The sequence below is a fragment of the Bos indicus genome, chromosome 1, assembly GCF_029378745.1.
Source record: "Bos indicus isolate NIAB-ARS_2022 breed Sahiwal x Tharparkar chromosome 1, NIAB-ARS_B.indTharparkar_mat_pri_1.0, whole genome shotgun sequence".
In the NCBI taxonomy this organism is placed as follows: Eukaryota; Metazoa; Chordata; class Mammalia; order Artiodactyla; family Bovidae; genus Bos; species Bos indicus.
The window spans coordinates 157,464,503-157,484,311 of record NC_091760.1 but is presented as its reverse complement, the minus strand read 5'-3'; the positions used below and the strand labels follow the sequence as shown (position 1 = coordinate 157,484,311).

General features: G+C 43.4%; 1 protein-coding gene across 3 annotated transcripts in view; it reads left to right on the top strand.

The window, feature by feature from the left end:
- The window catches only part of EFHB (EF-hand domain family member B), a 65,405-nt gene that overhangs the window by 19,480 nt on the left and 26,116 nt on the right, over positions 1–19,809 (top strand). For all 3 annotated transcript variants that reach the window (XM_019964680.2, XM_070797283.1, XM_019964689.2), the window contains exons 4-6: positions 225–405; positions 2,737–2,847; positions 10,078–10,207. In XM_019964680.2, coding sequence (XP_019820239.2) covers positions 225–405; positions 2,737–2,847; positions 10,078–10,207 — 422 coding nt within the window. The remainder of the gene's footprint in view (positions 1–224; positions 406–2,736; positions 2,848–10,077; positions 10,208–19,809) is intronic.

Here is a 19,809-nt window from a genome sequence, read left to right as displayed (position 1 = left end):
CCAAGGAGCTGCCCTCATAAACACTTTAGCCTCAGTGAAAAGTCACGTTTTGACGCGTTTAAGCTGCACAGTCCCAGTGTGATGGTGGGTTTGAAGGTGAGCCAAGGCAACGATCATGAAATGCTTTTCCACTTTCATATTCTCTGCTCCCTGGCTGTTGAGTTTCAATGTTCAGATTTCTTTCTTTTTGGTTGTTACATCTTTGCTTTGTATGACTTCTTTAGGCAAAGGTATTGATCAACCCACAGCCTATAACAACGTTTCAACAGAAAATGAAAGATAAAAAGGAGTCAGTATATTTTAGCAATCAACGGGCACCGTTAGGAAAATCTCATGATCAGACACCAGGATTGCCTAAAGGCCTGGACATACTCAATACGACATTTGGGACGGCAATCGTCAGAGGTAGTGAAAATAAGGGGTGGGAGGGAGTGGATAAAATGTTTTCTTAGAAAATGGGATTCAGTATCCTGTTGGGGTTTATTTAGTGCTGGTGCAGATGATGTCAAGAATGAAAGACAGGATCATAGCAAGAAAGTTACTTTTAGACCCAGAGGCCTTCGAGTGTGTCAAGGCCGTGTGTTCAGGCCGTGAGTTCAGGGTTTGGAGAGGAGGTTCAGGGCGCAGAGCAGAGATGGAGCAGACACAGGAAACAGACTCAGGAACGCCGATGCTGGGACCAGCTGTGAGGGCGGCCATCCTTCCTCCTGGCACCTACTGATGGGTTTTATTTCCACCAAGGCCTCTGATATGCTTGTAACTCTCAACTCTTTTTTAAAATTTTCTTTTTAAATTGAAGAACCGTTGATGTACAAATGTTCTGTTGATTCCTGCTGTACAGCAAGCTGACTCGGTTGTGCATGTAGATACATTCTTTTTTGTGTTCTTTTCCATCGTGGTTTACTCCAGGAGCTTGGATATAGCTGCCTGTGACATGCGACAGGACTTTGTTCCTTATCCAACCTGTTGTAGCAGCTCACATCTGCTAATCCGAAACTCCCAATGCTTCCCTCCCCCAGACCCCTCGCCCTTGTCTGTTCCCTAGGTCTGCGTATAACTCTCAACTCTTTATGAAACTCGGTTTCATACAATAGACCACGGAACAGATAAGTTTGCTGAATGCTGCGTACAACACTCATTCATACCGGTCCACGATGTGTACTTGCTTACTAAGCGAACAGGCAGCGTCAGGGCAGACTCCTCTTTCATCTGGAGAGGGGGTGGCGCATGTATCTCCACGGCCGTCTCTCCTCTGCCTCCCTGCCTCTTGCCCCTTGGGTACTGTCCTGTAAACCTTCTCACTCTCTGCCTTTTTAGGTCCGTTACCCTCCCCCTCCAGATATCATTACAGGGGACCTCAAACTCTGTCTTTTTAGCATCCTGCTGAGAGAGGTGCTTCTCTCTTTGTCTTTCTGCATCCGCTGAGGCTTTGCTCCAGGAACCTTATCTTTCTTACCAAAAGGTCCATTAGGATGTTTTTCCGTTCACATAGTAGTATCTGTTCTGGAGATAAATTATGCCTTTGTCTTTGAAGGCAAAATCTGCAGTTGTACTTTATTATCACATATAAAGTTAAAATTTGTTAATATTTGAAATATTAAAAATGTATTTTAGAAGAGGTCATTTAAAGATGAATAAAAAAGCTGTGTGTAATAAATACATCAGTAGTTTCCAAAATAACTCTATGGAATTGATTTCAATATTTCAGTAAATTTACAACTTTAGAAACAATAAAAAAATAGAAGAGGTAAAATATCTTTTTTCCTTTTAAATAGGTTAAAAATTGTATTTAAGCAGACAGAACATTATGGAATTACGGTACTTATAACTGCTCTCTAGGATTAGTTCATTTAATATGAAAAGTACTCACTTATGTATATAGTAAAAGGAATGCTCCAGAACATGTGTATGTGCATTAATAGGTGTAATGGTTCCTACATCAGAAGAGAAGTACTGCTTTACAGGATTATTCTGAGCAGGACCACCTTCCAATATCCTTAACGGTTTGTTTACAGACCCCAATTCTTGGCATACAGTCCAAAAGAAAGAAAACACCTCAATATGTTGTTAGGTACAAAGAGAAAACTGCAAATGGAATTATATTTCAAAATCATTACAGGAAACAATAAAGACAAAATAATTCGCTGTATATAAAGCCAGGAACTACCAGTCCTGGGAAAGCAGCTATTCAACAAAGACCTCCTAGCTCTAGGTTTGGGGCCAGAAGGAAGAAGAGTATCTTCCCGATGCCAGTGATTTCCCTGGCACCTTGGGCCAGTTAGATGGATATTCGCAGCTACAGATTCAGGATGCGCGCTATAGTCTATAGCTGCCCAAATTTGCATCAAGGCATCCCCACAGGGCACCAGGGCTTATGAAGCTGATTTGTGATTCAAATTTGCCTAGATCATCTTGGAAGTCTGGAGCATACTAAAACAAAAATTATCCTGAGATTCTCAAAACTGGGAAATTAATTGGGCTTGGCATGTGGCTCAGGACGACCAAAGTGGTTAACATTCTTCAGAACTCTAGGGAGGGAGCCTGTTCAAGTGGGGGTCCCTGAGACCGTAAGGCCTGGGCTGCTCCCGTCTCGGCCGTCAGTCTCTGTGTTGCTGGCTGCGTGCCCCTGTAACTTGTGCACTCAGCACACCTAGATTGTCATATGCTCTAGTCAGTTTAAATGTTACAAAGAGATGAAAAGTAGCTTAAAACTGATTTCATTCATTCTTTCTTCAGAAACGTCCGCTAGAGATATGGTGAATCCACCGAAACCCTATAAAGAGGTATTTGAAGAAGCACAGGCAGGCCATGATCTGTATGTTGTATCTCACAACGATTATTTTGTGGGTAAGTTTCCTCTGGTGTAAAACAGGAGAATATGACACTCAGACTTGTGAAGAGGGATAGGGAGATGATGAGGTTAAAGATGAAATGCCTGGTTGTGCTATAGAATAATTCTAGTAATGCATGCTAAGTCACTTCAGTCCTGTCTGACTCTGTGTGACCCTATGGACTGGGGCCTGCCAAGCTCCTCTCTCTGTCCATGGAGATTCTCCAGGCTAGAAGACCAGAGTGAGAGGCCATGCACTCCTCCAGGGGATCTTCCGACACAGGGATTGAACCCGCGTCTCCTTTTGTCTCCTGCGTCGGCAGGCGGGTTCTTTACCGCTAGCAACATCTGGGAAGCCCAACTTATAAGCTTACAAACCCTGAGAGCTGGGCACATATACCCTTTTAATATGTGTGAAAGTGTATATCATTAAAACAACGAAAAGAAGCAGTGAAGATGAAATGTTATGTAGTCTAATCCTGTGTGAGTGGATTTAGGCTTAAAAAAATACCATTCTTATTCAAATATCAAGATTATTCTAAGTGCTTCACTTTATATGAGGAATATTAGTTACTGGTCAAGTGTAGAAATTTTCAGATCATGAAGTTTAAGGCATTGCTTACCACTGATTATCTTTCAGACCTTGAATATTTTACTTATCATCATCTATTTTAAATTTCTTAAATAGGTAGGGATGATAATGTTGTGCGGATGAAGTGAGTGCCTGCAAAATACCAAGCATGGTGTCTGGAACATAGGTAGGGCTCAGTAATACTAGTGTTAGCATTAAGTGATTGTGACTAAAAGTAGCTTATTATTAGAACTGGGGCTTCCCAGGTGCCGACGGTGGTAAAGAAAACCTGCCTGCCAATGCTGGAGACATAAGAGACGTGGGTTCGATCCCTGGGTCAGGAAGATCCCCTGGAGGAGGAAATGGTAACACACTCCAGTATTCTTGCCTGGGAAATCCTATGGATGGAGGAGCCTGGTGGGCCCCAGTCCACATGGTCACAAAGAGTCAGACAGGACTGAAGCGACTCAGCTTGCGTTACTAGAATTATTCTATAGCATAACCAAAAGGCATTGGATGTTTAAGTGCTGTAAGTTACAAGTTAATTGTTGACCTGTGTGAGCTAAGTAGAATTTTGATCTAACAGAGGATTGAGAATTAGACTCTAATACCCGTCCTGAGATCAGCCCTGGGATTTCTTTGGAGGGAATGATGCTGAAGCTGAAACTCCAGTACTTTGGCCACCTCATGCGAAGAGTTGACTCATTGGAAAAGACTCTGATGCTGGGAGGGATTGAGGGCAGGAGGAGAAGGGGACGATAGAGGACGAGATGGCTGGATGGCATCACTGACTCGATGGACGTGAGTCTGAGTGAACTCCGGGAGTTGGTGATGGACAGGAGGCCTGGAGTGCTGCGATTCATGGGGTCGCAAAGAGTCAGACATGACTGAGCAACTGAACTGAACTGAACACATCCTGAGAATGGAGAAGGGCGTGGCAAGCCCACTCCAGTATTCCTGCCTGGGAAATCCCATGGACAGAGGAGCCTGGTGGGCTCCAGTCCAGGGGGCTGCAAAGAGAGGAACATGACTGAGCAACTGGGCACACTCTCATGTCCTGAGAGGGTGGATGGGTTGCGCCTGATTCACCAACTGGTCAACTGCCGAGGTCCAGCCCCAGCTGATCCAGGGTATTCGAAGGGGAGACGGCTTTGGTGAGTACACTGGCTTTAATTAGATATTAATTAGAGATGTAAAGAGTAATAGGATGAGGATAGCTCAGTAGGAAAATTCAGTGGAGAAAAGAGGCTGAGTAGCTTGGTTTACGCGGGAAACCAATAAAACTTCAAGACAAGAAGCTTGCACCACTTACGTAGGCTGCAGGCGTCCTTCCGTTCTCCCGAAGGAGAGGAGACACTGAGGCCTCCCCAGTCGGATCTTAGAAGCCCAGGCATAATTAGTAAGCATGGTGGGTTCTGCGCTCCAGATGGAGACTCAGCCAGAGTTTGAGAGAGAGAGCGACATGGGGAGACCAGTATTTCGAGAAACTGATCCCAATTCTTTATTTTCCATGGTCTACTTTTATACACTGAGATGTTATGCAAAAGTCACGTGGGGTCAGCAGTCCTGACTTTTATCAAAGTCAGGTGCTTCATACAAATGTATACAGAGGTCTTAGGGGTGTTACATCATCTTCTGGCCAGGGGGCCTGCTGACAATTTATGACCCTCTCCTTGTGACAGCGGTCAGTCAACCAGGACACTTATTTCTCCAGGGGTGATTATTCTTAAAAAAGACTCCACCTTCCAAAGGTACCAGATAAAGTTAAATTCCTATAGGGTGAGGGTGTAGTGGGTTTTAATTAAGGAAAGAATTTACTTAGCCTAAGGTCCAACGTGATTAATATCAAAGGTTAATACTTATTTCTTCTATATATTCATTAATGTGTATAAGGGCAGGGGATGTGGAGTCTTAGCAACAAACATTGGCTCAACAAATGAAAAACCCTTCACCAATACAATTTCTAATCAGCCCACTATACTTATACTAATAGTTTTCTAACTTCTCTAAAGAACCTTTTTTTTTAGAAGGTTTAAAGCATCTCGTGCCTCTCACGGTTGGGAGGCTGTGAGCAATCACATGTGGCCGGACAAGCCTGTCAGGCAGGCTAGAGAACCTTCAGAGGAGTTTGTAGGTTGAAACACTCCTGTTACACCCAGGAATTATTATTAACTGGAGCTCTAAGTTAACTCCTTCTCCGAAAGAGGTGGTGGGGGACAGCCCCCCGTAAAGTCAGAGGTGTAGGTGAGAGCACAAAGTAGTAAAGTAGGCAGGCTCTGGTTATGGGGGTAGATGTTCGAGGATTTCCAGGGGGACTCCTGAGGCTCGATCCCGCCTTTGTGTATGTCGAGCCTCCTTCCTCATGACCTTTGCCACGGGTGGAAGTCCTCACGCCGGCTCCCGCAGTCAACCTTAGTTAGAAGCGAGACTCGCTCTTCCAGGCGGTAGGGGCCCCCCTCTCTGTCTTACTTTTCTCCCCACTGCCCTTGGATCCTCTTCCTCTTGAACCTCCTCTACAGCCGGGGCTGTCTCCCAGGCCCTCTGCTCCACGCGAGGCTTCTCTTGGTCTCTGCGGGTCGTTACATGGACCCCGGGCCCCGGGTTGGCTCCGTCTTCACCGTGCTCCGGACCCTGGGCACACGCACTCCAGACCCGGGCCCTGGGTGGGCTCCACCGTCAGGTGCTCCGGACCCCGGGCCCCGGGTTGGCTCCATCTTCACTGTGCTCTGGACTGGGCCCTGGGCGGGCTCCACCCTCCCGCCCCGCCCCGGCTCCTGGCCTCCGAGGGGCTCTCTCCCGCCCGTTGCACCCCCACTTCCCCGGTTCTCTCTCCTTTTCCTCCCTCTTGTCTTTTGCCTTTATTCTTCCTTCCCTCTATTTATTGTGAAAATATTTTATTGCTTTTTGGAAAAAGTTTAGCATCGATAGTACTGTCTAACCCAATGCCGTTTAACTGTTTTAAAAAGAACCGTATCAATGGATATATATAGAGACAACCTTTTAGGAGACATCTAAAAAGCAGAAGATATTAAGAAGAGACAGCAGGAATACACAGAAAAACTGTACAAAAAAGATCTTCATGACTGAGATAATCACGATGGTGTGATCACTCACCTAGAGCCAGACATTCTGGAATGTGAAGTCAAGTGGGCCTTAGAAAGCATCACTACGAACAAAGCTAGTGGAGGTGATGGAATTCCAGTTGAGCTATTCCAAATCCTGAAAGATGATGCTGTGAAAGTGCTGCACTCAATATGCCAGCAAATTTGGAAAACTCAGCAGTGGCCACAGGACTGGAAAAGGTCAGTTTTCATTCCAATCCCAAAGAAAGGCAATGCCAAAGAATGCTCAAACTACCGCACAATTGCAGTCATCTCACACGCTAGTAAAGTAATGCTCAAAATTCTCCAAGCCAGGCTTCAGCAATACGTGACCCGTAAACTTCCAGATGTTCAACCTGGATTTAGAAAAGGCAGAGGAACCAGAGATCAAATTGCCAACATCCGCTGGATCATGGAAAAAGCAAGAGAGTTCCAGAAAAACATCTATTTCTGCTTTATTGACTATGCCAAAGCCTTTGACTGTATGGATCACAATAAACTGGGAAAAATTCTGAAAGAGATGGGAATACCAGACCACCTGATCTGCCTCTTGAGAAATTTGTATGCAGGTCAGGAAGCAACAGTTAGAACTGGAGACGGAACAACAGACTGTTTCCAAATAGGAAAAGGAGTACATCAAGGCTGTATATTGTCACCCTGCTTATTTAACTTATATGCAGAGTACATCATGAGAAACGCTGGGCTGGAAGAAACACAAGCTGGAATCAAGATTGCTGGGAGAAATATCAAAAACCTCAGAGATGCAGATGATACCACCCTTATGGCAGCAAGTGAAGAGTAACTAAAGAGCCTCTTGATGAAAGTGAAAGAGAAGAGTGAAAAAGTTGGCTTAAAGCTCAACATTCAGAAAACAAAGACCATGGCATCCGGTCCCATCACTTCATGGGAAATAGATGGGGAAACAGTGGAAACAGAGTCAGACTTTATTTTTTTGTGCTCCAAAATCACTGCAGATGGTGACTGTAGCCATGAAATTAAAAGACACATACTCCTTGGAAGGAACGTTATGACCAACCTGGATAGCATATTGAAAAGCAGAGACATTATTTTGCCATTAGACATTACTTTGTCCATCTAGTCAAGGCTATGGTTTTTCCAGTGGTCATGTATGGATGTGAGAGTTGAACTGTGAAGAAAGCTGAGCACCGAAGAATTGATGCTTTTGACCTGTGATGTTGGAGCAGACTCTTGAGAGTCCCTTGGACTGCAAGGAGATCCAAAAGGAGATCCGTCCTAAAGGAGATCAGTCCTGGGTGTTCATTGAAAGGACTGATGCTAAAGCTGAAACTCCAATACTTTGGCCACTTCATGCAAGGAGTTGACTCATTAGAAAAGACTGATGCTGGGAGGGATTGGGGGCAGGAGGAGAAGGGGAAGACAGAGGATGAGATGGCTGGATGGCAACACCAACTCGATGGAGATGAGTTTGGGTGGACTCTGGGCGTTGGTGATGGACAGTGAGGCCTGGCGTGCTGTGATTTGTGGGGTTGCAAAGAGTCGGAGATGACTGAGAGACTGAACTGAAAATACCTTTAGCAGTTGGATGAAACTGAGTATAGATTTTAAAAATATTTGATTATGCATTTAATTGAGGTGTTGTTTAGTTATGATGTGTTAGTGTGTGGAGCGCAGCAAAGTGCTTCAGCCATACACACGTCGGCTCTTTCCCACTATGTCTTATTACAGGGAATTCAGTATATTTCCCAGTGCTGTGCAGCAGGAGCTTGTTGTTCGTCCATAATATATATAATATATAATTTGCATCTGCGGGTCCCAAACTCTCAATCCAGTGTTTCTTTATATTTAGAAAAGCTCTCATGGACTATAACATGGCTGAAATTATTTTCATTTTTTGATTTTTATAAAAGTTTCACTAGCCTCTTGAAAAGAAATAGAATCCAATCCTTTAAATATCTGTTTTTACAGAGAATGAAAGTGTTTCATTTTTTATTATAAAATGTAAAATAATTGTCGAATGTAAATATCATGGAAAAAGGGAGAAAAAATTAATGTAACCCTGAAATCCCATTAACCAGAGGTCACCACACCTGATATACCAAGCATCTTTCTAAGCCCATCCACTGAGCTATTGTCTTCAGTTAAATGTGATAGTAATCTCCAGTCTTTTGGGGAAGCTGCTGTATGCATTTAAATTTTTTTACTTAAAATGATGTGTCAAGGACACAATTAATGACGACCTCTTTAAGTATACCTAATTTAAATTATTACTAAAGTTGTATTTTCTTTTATAAAATGCAAGCTGCATAGGGACTTCATTGGCAGCAAGGGGTGTGGGTTTGATCCCATCTCAGGGGGCTAAGATCTCACATGCCTCGCAGAGTGGCCAAAAAATTAAAAAAAAAAAAAAATCCAGGCTACATAGAAATGTATAAAATACAAAGAAAATCTTCTAAAATCCCCAGTCACAGACGATAGTTTGATGTATGTTTTTCTTTGCCGTTCAGAGAGGAGTGTATGTGTTTATGCTTGTCTTTTCAGGTCAGTTACCAATATTAAATTTTTCAGTGTTATAGAAAGGTATTGTTCATCTATTTTTGTGAACACGGTTCGCTTCTTTAAGACTCAGCCCTGGTTTCTGAAGCTCTGACTCTCAGAGCCCGCCGCCCGCTGAATCGCGCCCAGCCCGCCCTCGGCCCGCCGCGCCCGCCGGGTGTGAGACTCCCATCCCCGCATCCTCCCCAGTGACGAGCTTTGCCAATCTTTAGTTTCTGCTCAACTGAGAGACGAATTGTGACTGCGTACTATTTTGCTTCCATCATTTGGGTCACTAGTGAGACTGAATAGCCTTTTCCTTATCATTTCATAAGCTTTTGTGTGCATGCATGCTCAGCCGTGTCTGACTCTTTGCAGCTCCCTGGACTGTGGCCTGCCAGGCTGCTCTGACCAGTAACCTTCTAGCTCACCTCTGGTTTCAGTCTTGCTTTCTTATCTATAAATAGAGAACTAACACCACATCATACTTGAAAAAAATACAGTATTAGATCTTAAAGACCTCCCTGCTGGGTTCTCAGCCCTCAATCACCCTTCAAACGTCTCTGCGATTAAGTGATTATAATGAAATGTGAGGGTTGTAATGCAAATCTTAGTGAGAGCAACTCTAAAATACCAGCCTCTCGGGGCTTCCCCGGTGGTCCAGGCTAAGACTGGGGCTCCCTCTGCGGGAAGTGAGGGCGGGGAACAGTAAGAGAGCGACCTCTCAGATCTCGGCAGCCAAACGCCCCGCAGCACTTCCCCTGATCTTCAGAATCTCTTTAACGTCGATGGGCCTGAATTCTGCATTTGTATGTCGTTCTCTACATCATCTTTCTACTTTCCGAGAATCTACTCAAGGAACTCTCGCTCCACCGTCTCCCAGCTCTCGTGGGAGAGTGCCTCTGTCGTCTGTTGGGAGTTCCTGCGCTGTTACAGTTTCCCACGCTGTTAGGGTTTCACTCTTTCTCCCACTGGCATATTCCTTGTTACTGAGAACATCATGTGCCTCTTGCATAAAGCTGTGTTGCTTAAGTCAGAAGTCTTCCCTTTTCTTGTCTTAGGAGAAGCAAAGAATCGGAAGTATGACCCGTCAAGTTTTCATAGATTTAACTTGTATGGGATCCCAACACCACATTTTAATGATGGACGAAATATGGCAAAAACTTTACACTGGCTTCATGAGCTACAAATGTAAGTATGTTGTGTCTTGGAACAAGTGTTAGATAAATGGCATATAGACTTAAAAAGTAATTAAATTTGTTTTTTTAAGGGGTAAGGCATTGACATGGTTCAAACATAAAAATAATATAAAAAGATACACAGTGATATGTCTTCTAAACTATCCAGTTCCCCCAAGATCACCATGATACTGGTTTTTTTTGTCTGTTTTTGACCATGTGGCTTGCAGGGTCTTATTCCCCCACCAGGGATTGAGCCCAGGCCTCTTGCTGTGGAAGCACAGAGTTCTAACCACTGGACAGGCAGGGAATTCCTTGTGTGTGATTCTGAAGTTACTTCATGCCTTTTCAGCAGATAAGAGGACTTCCCTGGTGGCTCAGACAGTAAAGCATCTGCCTACAATGCAGGAGACCCAGGTTCAATCCCTGGGTTGGGAAGATCTCCTGGAGAAGGAAGTGGCAACCCACTCCAGTATTTTTGCCTGGAGAATCCCATGGACGGAGGAGCCTGATAGGCTACAGTCCATGGGGTCGCAAAGAGTCAGACATGACTCAGCAACTTCACTTTTAGCAGATCAGAAGACATACATGATTTTTTTTATCTGTGGGACCCACCCTACTACGTTCCTTAAAGATCGTGGACTTCGGGTAGACTGTCTCTACAAGGACAGCATGTAATTGACATGTCATCTATCCTTCAGCTTCCTTTAGTAGTTAGGTGGGCACCTGAGCGTCTGCCTGAACTCTTACAAACTGCGACCTGTTTACACTTGCATTCTACACTTGACTACTTTCCTAAGATATTAAAATAAGTTTCCTTAGTTTTTCGTTTCCTGTTTTATATCTAAGGCAACAAACAAAGTAAAAGCCTCTATTTCCTACTATGCTGAAAAACATCAGAGGATTGAAAATGCTGGTGTAGTGGGTTAAATAGTGGCCTTCAAAGATGTCCACGTTCTAATTCCAAGAACCTGTGACGGTTATCTTCTATGGGAAAAGGGTCCTTGTAAATGCAATTCAGTGAAAGCTCTTGAGATCATGTTGGATGATCTGTGCATGTGTGCTGAGTTGCTTTAGTCATGTCTGACTCTTTGCGTACTGCAGCCCTCCAGGCTCCTGTGTCTGTGGGATTCTCCAGGCAAGAATATTGGAGTGGGTTGCTGTGCCCTCCTCCAGGGGATCTTCCCCACCCAGGGATGGAACCCGGGTCTCCCATGTCTCCTGCACTGGCAGGCAGGTACTTAACCACTAGCACCGCCTGGGAAGCCCTGGATGATCTGGGTGGGGCCAACACCCACTAGCAAGTGTCCTAATAAGGGAAAGGCTGGGGGAGACCCCACGTCCAGGGTAAGAGAAACCCAAGTAAGACGGTAGGTGCTGCGAGAGGGCATCGGAGGGCAGACACACTGAAACCATAATCACAGAAAACTAGTCAATCTGATCATATGGACCACAGCCTTGTCTGACTCAATGAAACTAAGCCATGCTGTGTGGGGCCACCCAAGATGGGTGGGTCATGGTGGAGAGATCTGACAGAAATGTGGTCCACTGGAGAAGGGAATGGTAAACCACTTCAGTATTCTTGCCTTGAGAACCCCATGAACAGTATGAAAAGGCAAAAAGATAGGATACTGAAAGAGGAACTCCCCAGGTCAGTAGGTGCCCAATATGCTACTGGAGATCAGTGGAGAAATAACTCCAGAAAGAATGAAGGGATGGAGCCAAAGCAAAAACAATACCCAGTTGTGGATGTGACTGGTGATAGAAGCAAAGTCCAATGCTGTAAAGAGCAATATTGCATAGGAACCTGGAATGTCAGGTCCATGAATCAAGGCAAATTGGAAGTGGTCAGACAGGAGATGGCAAGAGTGAATGTTGACATTCTAGGAATCAGCAAACTAACGTGGACTGGAATGGGTGAATTTAACTCAGATGACAATTATATCTACTACTGTGGGCAAGAATCCCTTAGAAGAAATGGAGTAGCCATCATGGTCAACAATAGAGTCCAAAATGCAGTACTTGGATGCAATCTCAAAAGCGACAGAATGGTTTCTGCTTGTTTCCAAGGCAAACCATTCAATATCACAGTAATCCAAACCTATGCCCCAACCAGTAATGCTGAAGAAGCTGAAGTTGAACGGTTCTATGAAGACCTACAAAACCTTTTAGAACTAATACCCAAAAAAGATGTCCTTTTCATTATAGGGGACTGGAATGCAAAAGTAGGAAGTCAAGAAACACCTGGAGTAACAGGCAAATTTGGCCTTGGAGTATGGAATGAAGCAGGGCAAAGGCTAATGGAGTTTTGCCAAGAGAATGCACTGGTCATAGCAAACACCCTCTTCCAACAACACAAGAGAAGACTCTACACATGGACATCACCAGATGGTCAATACCAAAATCAGATTGATTATATTCGTTGCAGCCAAAGATGGAGAAGCTCTATACAGTCAACAAAAACAAGACAGGGAGCTGACTGTGGCTCAGACCATGAACTCCTTATTGCCAAATTCAGACTTAAATTGAAGAAAGTAGGGAAAACCACTAGACCATTCAGGTATGGCCTAAATCAAATCCCTTATGATTATACAGTGGAAGTCAGAAATAGATTTAAGGGCCTGGATCTGACAGATAGAGTGCCTGATGAACTATGGATGGAGATTCGTGACCTTGTACAGGAGACAGGGATCAAGACCATCCCCATGGAAAAGAAATGCAAAAAAGCAAAATGGTTGTCTGGGGAGGCCTTACAAATAGCTGTGAAAAGAAGAGAAGTGAAAAGCAAAGGAGAAAAGGAAAGATATAAGCATCTGAATGCAGAGTTCCAAAGAATAGCAAGGAGAGATAAGAAAGCCTTCCTTGGCGATCAGTGCAAATAAATAGAGGAAAATAACAGAATGGGAAAGACTAGAGATCGCTTCAAGAAAATTAGAGATGCCAAGGGAACATTTCATGCAAAGATGGGCTTGTTAAAGGACAGAAATAGTATGGACCTAACAGAAGCAGAAGATATTAAGAAGAGGTGGCAAGAATACACAGAAGAATTGTACTAAAAAGATCTTTATGACCAAGATAATCACGATGGTGTGATCACTCACCTAGAGCCAGACATCCTGGAATGTGAAGACAAGTGGGCCTTAGAAAGCATCACTATGAACAAAGCTAGTGGAGGTGATAGAATTCCAGTTGAGCTATTCCAAATCATGAAAGATGATGCTGTGAAAGTGCTGCACTCAATATGCCAGCAATTTTGGAAAATTCAGCAGTGGCCACAGGACTGGAAAATGTCAGTTTTCATTCCAATCCCAAAGCAAGGCAATGCCAAAGAATGCTCGAACTACTGCACAATTGCAGTCATCTCACACGCTAGTAAAGTAATGCTCAAAATTTTCCTAGCCAGGCTTCAGCAATATGTGAACCATGAACTTCCAGATGTTCAAGCTGGTTTTAGAAAAGGCAGAGGAACCAGACATCAAATTGCCAACATCCGCTGGATCATGGAAAAAGCAAGAGAGTTCCAGAAAAAGATCTATTTCTGCTTTATTGACTATGCCAAAGCCTTTGACTGTGTGGATCACAATAAACTGTGGAAAATTCTGAAAGAGATGGGAATACCAGGCCACCTGACCTGCCTCTTGAGAAACCTGTATGCAGGTCAGGAAGCAACAGTTAGAACTGGAGACGGAACAACAGACTGGTTCCAAATAGGAAAAGAGGTACGTCAAGGCTGTATATTGTCACCCTGCTTATTTAACTTACATGCAGAGTACATCATGGGAAATGCTGGGCTGGAAGAAACACAAGCTGGAATCAAGATTGCCGGGAGAAATATCAATAACCTCAGATATGCAGATGACACCACCCTTATGGCAGCAAGTGAAGAGGAACTAAAGAGCCTCTTGATCAAAGTGAAAGAGGAGAGTGAAAAAGTTGGCTTAAAGCTCAACATTCAGAAAACGAAGATCATGGCATCTGGTCTCATCACTTCATGGGAAATAGATGGGGAAACAGTGGAAACAGTGTCAGACTTTATTTTCTGGGACTCCCAAATCACTGCAGATGGTGACTGCAGCCATGAAATTAAAAGACACTTACTCCTTGGAAGGAAAGTTATGACCAACCTGGATAGCATATTGAAAAGCAGAGACATTACTTTGCCAATGTCTGTCTAGTGAAGGCTATGGTTTTTCCTGTGGTCATGTATGGATATGAGAGTTGGACTGTAAAGAAGGCTGAGTGCCGAAGAATTGATGCTTTTGAACTGTGGTGTTGGAGAAGACTCTTGAGAGTCCCTTGAACTGCAAGGAGATCCAAAAGGCGATCCATCCTAAGGGAGATCGGTCCTTGGTGTTCACTGGAAGGATTGATGCTAAAGCTGAAACTCCAATACTTTGGCCACCTCATGCAAAGAGTTGACTCATTGGAAAAGACTCTGATGCTGGGAGGGATTGGGGGCAGGAGGAGAAGGGGACGACAGAGGATGAGATGGCTGGATGGCATCACCGACTCGATGGAGATGAGTTTGGTTGGACTCCAGGAGTTGGTGATAATCGGGGAGGCCTGGTGTGCTGTGATTCATGGGGTTGCAAAGAGTCAGAGACGACTGAGCGACTGAACTGAACTGAGGGAGATTTAAGACAGAAGAGGAGAAGACATGGAGGAGGACCTGATGTGAAGATGGAAGAGACGGGAATGATGTGGAGTCAAGCCAACGAAGGTCAAAAAATGCTGGCGGCCTCCAGATGTTGGAGGAAGCGATGAACAGGTTCTGCCCAGAGCCTTCGGGGGGCATGTGGCCTCGCTGTCACCTCGATCTCAGACTTCTGGCCTCTTGATCTGTGAGAGCATACGTGTCTACTGTTTTAAGCCACAAGCTTGTGGTCATTTGTTCTCGCAACCCCAGGAAATGAATATACTGGACCTGCATTCCTATACATTCAGTGGTGGGAGGGGATTTGTTTTGCCCTCTGCCCTCTGTTTAAAAAACATTTTTTTGCGTTTATAATTTTTTGACTAATTTTTAGTGGCGTATTGTCGACTTACAGTCTTGTGTTAGTTTCAGGTGTACAGCAGAGTGAGTCCCTTACACATACCCCCACACGTAGATTCTTGTTTGTTTAAGATCCTTTTCTAATAGGTCGTTGGAGAGGGCTGAGTAGAGCTCCCTGTGCTGCACGGCAGGTCCTTCTCGGTCCCCAGTTTATAGGCGGTGGTGTGTGTGTGTCAGTCCCCACTTTCCCCCTGGTGACGTTCAGTTTGTTTCCTCCATCTGCTTCCCAGGTGGCGCTAGTGGTGAAGAAAGTGAAAATGAAAGTCGCTCAGTGGTGTCAGACTCTTTCCGACCCCGTGGACTATACAGTCCATGGAATTCTCCAGACCAGAGTGCTGGAGTGGGTATAGAACCTGCCTACAAATGCAGGAGACATAAGAAATGTGGGTTCGATCCCTGGATCGGGAAGATCCCCTGGAGGAGGGCATGGCAACCCACTCCAATATTCGTGCCTGGAGAATCCCACTGAAACAGGAGGCTGCGAGCTACTGTCCATGGGGTCACAGAGAGTCAGACACGACTGGAGCGACCTAGCACGCAAGCTCCATCTGTGACTCCACTTCTGTTTGGTGAGTAAGTTCATTTGTACCGAGTTTGCGAGCCTCTCTGCCCTCTTTAAAGAATACACTGCCCTCCTCCAAAGTTCCACAGGCCCCGGAGGGCATACACTTTGCCTTCCCCCAGACACCCAATCTGCCTCGCTCACTTGCTTGTCTGATAGCTGTGATGGCAGCTCCCAGTTATAGAGGCAAAGTGCTAAGTACTTTATATATGATTAATTTGATCCTACCAGCAACTCCAGGAGGTAGGTGTACTATAATTTTTAGCCTTTCCATTTTATAGATGAAGAAGCTGACGTACAGAGAAGTTAAATCCTGTGCCCGAGGTCACGCAGGGAGGTGCCAGGGGTAGGGCTGAAACCAGCAGTGTCTCTCCAGAGGCTGCCCTTACCACTGCACCGAGGCTGTAGGCGCTGACTCTGTGATTGCAGGCCTGAAACTGGGATTCCCATTCTTCCACTCCCTTATTACTTAATATATGAGTTTCTGTTATTTGAATTATTCAAAGCAATAATGGTAAGCACAAAGAGAAGAAATTCTTTCCTGGGTAGCCTTTCCCTTCTCCAGAGGATCTTCCCGAGCCACAGATCGAACCCTGGTCTCCTGCATGGCAGGCCTTTTATATCTCTGAACCACCAGGGAAGCGCGTCCATATTTTATAAAAACCATAGGAGACAGTGGTTTTTTTTTTTTTTTTAGGATATAGAAGAGCTCCTAAAACAAACATTCATTAATTTATTACTATTAAAGTGGTTAAAACATACATAAAGGGAAACATGAAAAAATTATTTAAATACTTGACTAGATCAGTTCAGTCATTTCAGTTCAGTCCCTCAGTCGTGTCTGACTCTTTGCGACCCCATGGACTGCAGCACGCCAGGCCTCCCTGTCCATCACCACCTCCCGGAGTTTACTCAAACTCATGTCCATTGAGTCAGTGATGCCATCCAACCATCTCATCCTCTGTTGTCCCCTTCTCTTCCTGCCCTCAGTCTTTTCCAGCATCAGGGTCTTTTCAGTGAGTCAGTTCTTCGCATCAGGTGGGCAAAGTATTGGAGTTCCAGCTTCAGCATCAGTCCTTCCAGTGAATATTCAGGACTGATTTCCTTTAGGATGGACTGGTTGGATCTCCTTGCAGTCCCAGGGACTTCTCCAGCACCACAAGAGTCTTCTCCAACACCACAGTTCAAAAGCATCAATTTTTTGGCGCTCAGCTTTCTTTATGGTCCAACTCTCATATCCATACATGACTACTGGAAAAATGATAACTTTGGCTATATGGACCTTTGTCTATAAAGTAATGTCTCTACTTTTTAATATGCTGTCTAGGTTGGGCATAGCTTTTCTTGCAAGGAGTAAGCGTCTTTTAATTTCATGGCTGCAATCACCATCTGCAGTGATTTTATAGCCCAAGAAAATAAAGTCTCTCACTGTTTCCATTGTTTCCCCATCTATTTGCCATGAAGTGATGGGACCAGATGTCATCATCTTAGTTTTTTTAATGTTGAATTTTAAGGCAGCTTTTTCACTCTCCTCTTTCACTCTCATCAAGAGGCTCTTTAGTTCTTCTTCGCCTTCTGCCATAAGGGTGGTGTCATCTGCATATCTGAGGTTATTGATATTTCTCCTGGCAATCTTGATTCCAGCTTGTGCTTGGAGTTAAGCATATTCATTTACAGCTCATTTTTTTGTTTCTACCTTCTTCTTTTTTGTGTCATTTATTTTTAATTGAAGTATAGAAAGAAAGAAAGTGAAATCGCTGAGTCATGTCCGACTCTTTGCGACTTCATGGACTTGTAGCCCACCAGGCTCCTCGGTCCATGGGATTCTCCAGGCAAGAGTACTGGAGTGGGGTGCCAGTGCCTTCTCCAGGGGATCTTACTGACCCAGGGATCAAGCCGGGGTCTCCGGCACTGCTGGCAGAGTCTTTACCGTCTGAGCCCCCGGGGAGCCCAGCTGAAGCATGGTTGGTTCATAGTGTTATCTTAGTCTCAGGTACTCAACAAAGGGACTCAGTGACACATAAATATGTGCACATATAAAATATACATTCTTTCAGACTCTTTTCCATTGAAAGTTATTAGAAGGTATGGGGTATGGCTCCCTGTGCTACACAGGGCCTACAGTGTAGCATCGGGAACTATATTACCTGTTATTTATACTGGTTACCTATTTTGAATATAGTACGTAGTATGTATATGTCAATCCCCAGTTCCTCATTTATACCCCCGTTCCCCTTTGGCCACTGTTAAGCTTGTCTTCTGTGTCTGTGAATCTATTTCTGTTTTGCTCACGTCTTAATGTGCTATGCACTATTCAACGTACATTTGCCTTACTCTTAACTTTTAAGAGTTACTGGGGATATATACTTTTTAAGGGATAAGTTCCTTCATAAAATTACCTGTATCTATATTCTGCTTATGACCTCTGGTCAGAAGAATCAGTTAAAATCTAGAAATGATAGACTCGTGTGTGTGTGTGTGTGACTGTGACTGGCACACAGACTTGACTGGTGAGGGAATGCGGTGAGGTGTGTCATGATTACAGCTGTTGATTCTCTGACATGCACGGCTGCTCACAATAGTTCCTGATTCTCCCAGCAACATGTTTTAGGCAGTGTTAGGCTGAGACGCGAGGGCTGCGTGGCTTAGAATCCTCCTTGTTGCCATCTGGCATGCTCCTAATCAAGCCCTTGGAGCTGGTTTCAGATTGTCCACTTTATACGCTCAAAATATGGCCTTCAAACGGCCTTTGATTTATTCTGACTTTCCCCCATTGTTCTTTTTCTCTCTTTTGAACTAATGGGAAGTAAATAAAGAAATAAGAGATGAATTACGTTATCTTTCATCTTTTCTTTCTCCACAGTGTCGTTCTTCTGCAGAAGTTTATTCAGCCCTGTATTTCTCCAGCACAGGAAATAGTTTTAAAAGCAAAAGGAGTTTAAGAATTTTAAGTTCACTGTTTTTAGTCTTAGCAAAACAATAGAGGTTTATTAATTTTAATGCTATTAAATAGTGGTGGTGTAATTTTACAGTTCTCAAAAGAAATTCTTACTCATTTAATCACAATGGTGGAAGTAGTGAAATTATATTACAGAAAATTAGCAAAATCAAATCAAATCACCCATAATCCTGTCACCTTAATTCAACCTTTATTATCTTTTTCATTTCTTTCTTTCTACTGTGGCTTCCTGTGTTGATTTTTGCATACCTTTTGTTTAGTTTTTGCATAACTTTAATCAGAGTGCAATTCCATTTTATATCCTGTTTTGGCTCTTAACATAAAATAATTTTATATGGCTGTGTATTCTTACTAAACAACATTTAGAATGCACACAGAGTGTGTTCTTGTTAATGTGACGTGATTAATCACCTTCAAGGACTGAACACTCAGATTCTTTTCTTTTTTTCCCCTTATAGTCAGTGAGACTACAAGCATTTTTATAAATATAATTTTTTCAGACTTTTAATTTTGTGGATTATCTCCTTATGATTGGTTTTCAGATGTGGATAAGAGGGTGAATATTTTTATGCTTTTTGAGTCATACTGCCAAAATATTTCTAAAAGAATTATCATCACTTGCTCTAGCAATCTGCAAGTGTTTTGCCATACTATTTGCCAATGTTAGATATTCTTTCTTTCTCTCTCTATATATAGATATGTATTTAAATATGTACTATGTTAAACATGATATTTTGTTGTTCTTTTTATTTCTTTTGTTACTGTAGAGTGTAAGTTCTCCATATATTTGCTTACTAGTTGTAAGTTGCTTATATCCTTTGGTTATTTATTTCTTTGATGCTTACTTTTCTGTTATAAATCTTAGGAGTTATATGAATGATATTAACACTTTGGTTTTGTTTACTGAAAAATTTGTGTTACTTTTAAATCAAAATTTTGTATTCCGTTACTTATCTTTATAAAGGAATATACATGATAAAAGGTTGAACACATAAAGCTTTCTTTTTGGCATATACTTTCTTTTGAAATTGGATTTAGTTT